The sequence below is a fragment of the Amborella trichopoda genome, chromosome 2, assembly GCF_054954075.1.
Source record: "Amborella trichopoda isolate Santa Cruz 75 chromosome 2, AtrichopodaSantaCruz75HAP2 v2.0, whole genome shotgun sequence".
NCBI classification, from domain to species: domain Eukaryota; kingdom Viridiplantae; phylum Streptophyta; class Magnoliopsida; order Amborellales; family Amborellaceae; genus Amborella; species Amborella trichopoda.
Window position 1 is genome coordinate 66,397,424 of NC_142337.1, and position 8,199 is coordinate 66,405,622.

At 38.3% G+C, this 8,199-nt stretch overlaps 2 protein-coding genes across 2 annotated transcripts; both read right to left on the reverse strand.

The window, feature by feature from the left end:
* Positions 1–6,337: 6,337 nt before the first annotated feature.
* LOC148783442 (DELLA protein 2-like) lies at positions 6,338–7,276 on the reverse strand. Its single transcript, XM_088859606.1, has one exon. It carries the CDS (start codon positions 7,274–7,276, stop codon positions 6,599–6,601), a length of 678 nt encoding a protein of 225 aa, XP_088715732.1. The 3' UTR covers positions 6,338–6,598.
* A 48-nt stretch (positions 7,277–7,324) lies between these two features.
* LOC18430220 (GRAS family protein RAM1) lies at positions 7,325–8,199 on the reverse strand. The gene has a single exon (XM_006840379.2). The coding sequence runs from the start codon at positions 8,150–8,152 to the stop codon at positions 7,325–7,327; it is 828 nt and encodes a 275-aa protein (XP_006840442.1). The 5' UTR covers positions 8,153–8,199.

Here is an 8,199-nt window from a genome sequence, read left to right on the forward strand (position 1 = left end):
GGACCTGGTTTCTATGTAGCCAAGCCTGCGGGCCTATTAATAAATCTATTTTTGAAATGGATTTTTGGATTTAATTTTCAAGGACATGTAATCTCTAACATGGAGATCATGAATATGAGAAAATAAGTAAATTTTTAAAACTAGATACAATAATTCTAGTAAGAAAACATTTGAACCATTAGTTTCCATTGTTTTTAGATGGAACACCTATTTGCATCCATCTTTAAGATGGATGCTTTTCCCTTTTTGGACTGCATATATAGTCATTAGTCATGCGGTTCAGCCCACATGAAACAATTTTCCATTGGATATTTTTCCAACCTTTTTCTAAGAATTTTAGAGCTGCACCTTAATTCTACACTTTAAGTTGACAACTTCATTTAAACTTTTTCCCTAATTAAGATCTCTTATTTGAATATGGAAAAAGGTTATATAAGGAATTAACCTGGTGCATATAAACAATCCACACAAAAAAGAAGAGAATATGAGGAATCAACTGTGCATATCAAACAATCGAAAGTACCAGGACTCAACTTGGCCGAGTCTAGCACATGCTCAAAAAAAAAAAAAAAAGAGAGAAAGCAAAAGCAATTAAATATATGCATATATACAGTAATTTTCAACAACAAGACCCATTGAGCATTTCAAGATGGTGAAGAATCAAAACCCGCTAAGGGCATTTGTTTTGAACGGTATAGATGAGTACGAGTAACTTGCACGAGTCTGAGTAACTTGCATGAGTCTGAGTCAACTAGGCCGACTCACATAAGAGTGGTTGGATGTATCAATAAATGGAATAACTTCAATGAGGAAGTCTCCTATCTTTTGGTGAGGAGGATGATGATTTTAATTTCTAAGTGATATTATGTTTTTTGTTTTGTGAGATCTCAACAAGAAAGCTCACAAAGAAATGTCAAAAGCTTTCAAGGTATCAGACACAAGTGCATGTCCTCTATGATCAACATGTCCATAAACCATGGACATGATTGTTCCATTACATAGGACTCGTATCATTTCCTAGAATTGAAGTGTGAACAAACAATGTAACTTAGACACCTAAGAGCACCTCCAAGCAGAAACAGAGTGCAATGCCCCCCTTCCAACCAACTGTCAATGCTTTCCCATTCATTTCTAGTGAAATAGATTCCGAGTGAGGATAGATTCTCACTATCTGTTTTGCCAATTCAAAGCATCCTCAATAAGCTGAAACTCTTCAAAACCCACTCTGTTCATAAGCAACCTCCACGTATCAATTCCAATATGCCTGATGATTCTCTCTCCTCCCTCCCCCACCACCACGTTCGGAATTGCCGAACCCATAAGTACTCTTTCTATTTCCAGTCTACTCGGGTCCACAGCTTCCATGAAAGCATCAAGAGAGTCAAAATAGGCACTGTAATAGAGCAAAACTTCGATGAATCTGTTGACAAAAGGTGGTGAATTATGCTTGCCTTCCACCTTGGTGAGCACCACTATATCAGGGCACAAGTTTCTGATGACTCTGATCATCTTCTCCAAGCAATGAGGCGACCAATTCTCCTCTATCTAGCTCAAACAGTTCCTCTCTCATATCTTGCTCAACATTCGAAACAGTAATCGAATTGAAAACAAAGGGGAGCTTCAGAGTTTTGGCAAAATTAAGCAGTTGGGTACCTGTCTCTTCCACTCTTTCTGTGGAATCATCTACCATGGTCATCTTCAAAATCTCAACAGGGTACTCAGACCTCTCTGATAGGCTCTGCATAACCATATTCCAGTGCAAGCCTCTTCTGGCCTCCAGGTCTATTAGATAAATTTTTGTCGCAGATGCCAGAGCGCTAATTATAACTTGGCTTGCTGTAAATTGCAAGAGTTTTGCAGAAGGAACGGTCTTATAAATTGCCAAAACAGCTGGGTGATAACCCTCTAACATTTTATCTGCAGCTGCTTCTCCCTCAAAATATTCTGGCGTGAGAGATTTCAACCCGGTTTCTGTCTCTACTCTCTCCCACAATGCTTCTGAAAAATGGAAAACCAGTCGTTGCACTGGGTTACCCACTGGCGAAGACTCAAAATCACGCACCACCAAAAGCCTCTTTGCACTATCATATTGCTGGTTTGATATCTTCTCTGCTGAAGACAAAAGAAGGTGGGCCCGATGTTGTTAACATCTTCGTCAGTTAAGCCTGAAAGCTTGAAAGGATTTGGGGGAGAGAAGAGGTTTTCCCCAGGAGTGAGATACTACTCTCCTGCAATTCTCATTACTTCTTCAGTGGAGAGCTTTCTCTCTCCTCCAAGCTCTCTCTCCCCTCCAAGCTCTCTCTCCCCTCCAATTGGGGTGTCGATGTTGGTGCTCTGTTTTACGGCACAGCCACCGGAGTGCCGCGGCAAGAATCTGCTAGACGGCTTCAGAATCTCCAAAGAAGCTAATGAAATTGGGTATGCTTTTTGTTTCTTTGAAGAAGTTCCATGATCAGTTTGTTCAAGAATATCTGCAATTGATACCTTCTCTTGATCATTGAGTGAGCCTGAAAGTGCGTGTTTATGGGGCTTGGTGATAAACCACAGAGAGCTTCTGATTCATGGAGGCTCAAAGTGTGATGAGTGAACATGTCTTAGAATTGAGAACCAGTTTAATCTCCAGTCTGAGCTCTATATAGTTTTCAAACTTCGCTTTGAGATTTTGAGAGTGTGGCTCTCTCGTAAATAAGGTTTTGAGAGAGAGAGAGGTCAGTTTAATCTTTTGAAAAATTACACCCGTACCATAAATAAGATGGCGATACTTGCGGGCCGAATTTTACGTTGACATCCATTTGTTTTAGGGAAAAGTATATATATAGTAACTAAGGCTCTAAACAATCAAACTAGCATACCTCAAAAATTTCACTAGAGGAGGTTGTTTTGATGCTCAAATATCCTCAAATTGATCATCTCGGCATCAAGATGCATAGACTTGAGAAAAAAATAGATTTCAAGTTTTAGAAATAGTGCATCTTGTAATGCATTTTTGGAACGTTCAATTTTCAAGATTTTCAAGTTTCATAAATCTGTTCTATCTACACAATTTTTTTAGCTTGAAATTTTATAATTAGAGGTGAAAATATATTTTAAGGCTATTACAAAGATTTCTAGTATTGAAACCACATTTTTCGGCACTATTTGAAGGTACATTTTACTTTGATTGTTTAGAACCTTAGCTCTATACAAACCTCAGCCACTTGCCCAAAAAAAAAGCCGCACCCTTTGTTTTTTTGTTTTTCCAATTTGAGGCTTGGATCCTCAAACCACTTGGTACCATTCTAAGTGGTCTAAGGTATGGAACCTAAGACCTATCCCTGGATTGTGAATTTCAGTCTGGAGATTAGTTCAAGGGCTCAAACCTTAGAACGCTTGGCTTGAGTAAATATTGTGCAATCCAAGCGGTCCGCCAAGAGGTCTAACATTCGAAACCTTGACGCAATCCTTATGCTTCATAAAAAAAATTAAAGAAATACAATAAAAAATCCATCCAATATATAGAACATTGGACTAAGGAGCACAATCGAAAAAAATGAGAATGGCAAAAAAAGCAGCAGTTTGACGTTTGGAATATTGGCCCAATGGACCTCCTCATAAATTTTAATATACTTTGGACCTTCTCGTAATGGACCTCCTCATAAATTTTAATATATTTTGGACCTTTTCGTAATTACCATATCTAAATATGGTACAAATGTAAATTTATCGTAGTATGTTGTTTGGTAAGTTAGATATTTGGCTAAATTTTCCACACTTGATAGAAAATAGGGTTATCCGGGACAATACAAACATGTATACATTGGAATAAATGGCTAATCAAGCCATGAATTTCTATGTTTATTATTAAATAATCATAAGCAGTGTTTTAAAACCCAAATTGATGGGGTCGATTGTCCACCCCCACGTATCCGCTCCAGATCACTACATCGGTGATCATGATTAATTTGGATCAGTCCGAATCGACAATCCACAAAAATATTTAAAAATTAAAAGATAGCGGTTAATAGGGTGGGATTTACTACAATTTTTTTTTAAAAAAAAATATTAGATAAAGTTCAAGAAAAAAAAACTTCGAATAGGGGATTCTAGGTAGGATGGGGCCGGGATGTTTACGTTTTAAGAACAAATTCAATCCCTATGAATTCCTAGTTCAGATTGGTGATTCCCAATCGAGATCGCCGAAAACACCGGTCACAAGTACTAAATTCATTTCACTCGAAATTATCTATATCTACGGCAAATTGCGATATTTACAAAGATACTCCATTTTTGATGCTTTATGTTCTAAGCAATTGTCAAGTTTCAACAAGTTCATCCCTGTCTCCATCCAAAGAGCATTGTCCAGGCACTTATAACAAGTCAAAGAACAAGAATCAGAATTATAATAGTGGTTAATTTGACATAAAAAATAGACTTGGTGGTGAGTTTTATTCACCTTCAAACAAGTAGGCACTTGTGGAAACATCAAGTGCAATGAGAACCTCCACCACATGAAGAGATCAGGATAAAAAACCAAGCACATCAAAGACTATATGGTTGAGCAGGCAATGGTATTCTATCATATGCATTTTTGGCGGTTATAAATGGTCTCGGAGTACATATATTATGCTCCCACGGGAGCATACTATGCATTCACTCCCTCGTGCAATATACTTATTTTGGAACAACATTTGTCTAAAATTTTGGGAACCACCTAGATGACTATTTTCAATACAAAAAATTGAATTTTGAGTTTTGTGACACTTAGATCTTGCTCTTAAAAAATTCATCGGTCTCTGATGCATTATTTTATTTTAGTACGTAGAGAATTTATGTCAATTTTTTTAATTTTGATTAGTTTATGAGTTTTATAGATTTCATCCCCAAAATTTGAGATCTAAAAAGCATGTGTTTTTACCTAGTTGGATAGTATACTCCGATGAGTGTCGGAAATTTTTCGGTTATAGAGTGCGTATATTAAGCTCCCGGAGGAGCATTACTGTTCATCTAGTTCCTTGGGGGAAAACCTACTTGGAAGAAATTTTTGGATCTAAAATTCAGAAACTACCTAAAAATAACTAGATTATTATTTTCAAAATCTCACCTTCAAAAAATAGCGTTGTTGTTTTTAAGGGCATCAATAATACGGTTGTTGTTTTTAAGGGCATCAATAATACGATTTGGAGTCTTTCTTTTTCTTTTTTTTCTTTTTTTAAGATTAGGCAATGTGCTGAAGGGTGAGGACCCCAAATTGTAGGGGTGTAACCTTTACGTATACACTCCAAACGTGCTCTTAGCTCCAAAAGTGTTCCTAGGAGTGTAGGAAAAATTTGGCGGTTCAAATTGGAATTGCTCGATTAGATCGGAACCGGCCGGTTTCAGTTTCGACTAGTTAAAATATATATAAAATCCAATAAGTAAGGGCTTTTCTTTATAATGCGTTTTTTAGTTTTTTCATTTTTTTTGGGCAAAAATTGGAAATTGTTTTGGCTACTAATACTTAATTTTGCATTTTTTTTTATTTTTTTTAAAAAAATTCAAAAATACCCCTGAGCACAAATGAATTATTTAAAATCCATTTCTTTTATTAAATTTCAATTTCATTTGGATGTTTTTTTGTTTAATCATACTTTAAATATACTTTTCATATTTTATTAGATTTTTTGTATTTTTTTTTTAAGTTTTTAATACTCTTTTGACCACGGGGACTTGCCTGGATAGGCCAGTTGAACCAGCCAGTTAACCGGTTGGTACCGAGTAACTGCTTTCTACCCTATGTCCGATGAACTATTCCGATTAGATTTTTCTTATACTGGTTCCAAGTATATGGTGAGCAATATACTTAGAGCACTTTTGGAGTAGGCCTCGCAACGGACCAATTGGCTAGGTTGGCGTTGCCTAAAAATGTGGCCCCATGGCTGGGCCACAACGCCCAAGGATCGGGCATGAGCCAAGCTTGCGACAGGGCCAGCCTAGCATGACCCTCTTTTGTTGTTTTTGCTTTTTTTTTTTTTGTTTTGCATATTGCTTTTGTTTGGTTTACTTTTATTGTATTTGGGCTTAGTCTCTCTATGATTTTAAGGTGAACATAGACAACACGAATCTTCTTGTCCAGGAAAGAAAATCTAATCACTCATTTTTGTCTCCATGATCCATCCAAATGGCTGGCTCGTGGATAGCACAGGCTACATAATAGTTATATATATTCTAACCTTAGGGCGTGTTTGATTGGTGGAATTAGTGGAAAAAGGGGCTGCCAAAGCCATTTCTTCTACTGGTTTTGGAGGATGTAGAACAGAAGAGCGTTGTTTTGGAAGCCACAAGAAGCTGCACTTTCCAAAACAACATAGCACTTGTCGTTGAGAAACATGAGAAGTGCTACAGTAATTGAAAGGCAATACCCAAGATGCCGACTTCATGTGGGTGCTGATAAAATTGTATGCCCCTATAGGAGCAAAATTTACCATTGCACCTGCTCTAGCTGAAAGCCTAGTTAGATATGTTTTGTAGGACCCCAAATTGTAGGGTCCTATCCTACTCAACCTCGTCATCAACCTTCTTTGCTTGCATAGGCACATATCATTTCCTACGATCCAAGTGTCGAACAAAAATGCAGCTAAGATTAAGAGCACCTCCAAGCAGAAACAGAGTGCAATGGTTTGCCCTTCCAACCAACTGTCAATGCTTTCCCATTCATTTCTAGTGAAATAGATTCTGAGTGACGATAGATTTTCACCATCACTTTTGCCAAATTCGAAGCATCCCGAACAAGCTCAACCTCTTCAAAACCCACTCTGTTAAAAAACAACCTCCATGTATCAATTCCAACATGCCTGATGATTCTCTCTTCTCCCTCCCCCGCTACCATGTTCCGAATTGCCGAACCCATAAATGCCCTTTCCATTGCCAATCTATCCGGGTCCACAGCTTCCATGAAAGCATCAAGAGAGTCAAAATAGGCACTGTAGAAGAACAAAACTTCAATGAATCTGTGGACAAAAGATGGTGAGTTATGTTTGCTTTCCACCTCAGTTAGCACCATTATATAAGGACACAAGTTTCTGATGACTCTGATCGTTTTTTCCAAGCAACGAGGCTTAATCAACATGGTCTTTAGAACCATGGGGGCGTAAACAGCTACTGATTCTTCTCTATCTAGCTCGAACAGCTCCTCTCTCATATCCAGTTCAACATTCGAAACAGTAATCGACTTGAAAACAAAGGGGAGGTTCAGAGTTTTGGCGAAATTCAGCAATCGGGTACCTGTCTCTTCCATTCTTTCTCCCGAATCACCTACCATGGTTATCTTCAAAAGCTCAACATGGTACTTGGACCTCTCTGATAGGCTCTACATAACCATAGTCCAGTGCAGGCCTTTTCTCGCCTCCAGGTCTATTAGCTGAATTTTTGTTGCAGAGGCCAGGGCGCCGATTATAACTTGGCTTGCTGTAAATTGCAAGATTTTTGCAAAAGGAACGGCCTGATAAACTGCCAATACAGCTGGGTGATAACCCTTCAACATTTTATCTTCATTTGCTTCTCCCTCTATATATTCAGGCTTGTGAGATTTCATCCCAGTTTCTCTCTCTATCTTCTCCCACAAAGCAACGGCAAAATGGAAAACCAGTCGTTGCAATGGGTTACCAACTGGCGAAGACTCGAACTCACACACCATCAAAAGCCTCTTTGCTCCATCATATTGCTGGTTTGATATCTTTTCAGCTGAAGATAAAAGAAGGTGGGCGAGCTCGATGTTGTTAACATCTTCGTCAGTTAAGTCAGAAAGCTTGAAACTGAAAGGCTTTGGGGAAGAGGAGAGGTTTTCACCAGTAGTGAGATACTGCTGTCCTGCAATTCTCAATATTTCTTCAGTGGAGAGCTTTCTCTCTCCTCCAATTTGGGTGTCGATGTTGGTGCTCTGTTTTACAGCATCGCTACCGTAAAGGTGCCTCGAGAATTTGCTATATGGCTTTAGAATCTCCAAAGAAGCTAATGAAATTGGGGGTGCTTTTTCTTTCTTTGGAGAAGCTCCATGATCAGTTGGTTCAAGAATATCTGCAATTGGTACCTTCTCTTGATCATTGAGTGAGCCTGAAAGTGGTGGGGTGTTTATGAGGCTTGATGAACCTGAGAGAGTTTCTGATTCGTGAAAGCCCAAAGTGTGACGGATCAACATGTTTTAGAATCGAGAACCAGTTTGATTTTTAGTTTGGAATATATAGA

Bases quoted from the DNA above. Each gene is read 5' to 3' on its own strand.
- LOC148783442 (XM_088859606.1), bottom strand. From the start codon at position 7,276: ATGGTAGGTGATTCGGGAGAAAGAATGGAAGAGACAGGTACCCGATTG.
- LOC18430220 (XM_006840379.2), bottom strand. From the start codon at position 8,152: ATGTTGATCCGTCACACTTTGGGCTTTCACGAATCAGAAACTCTCTCA.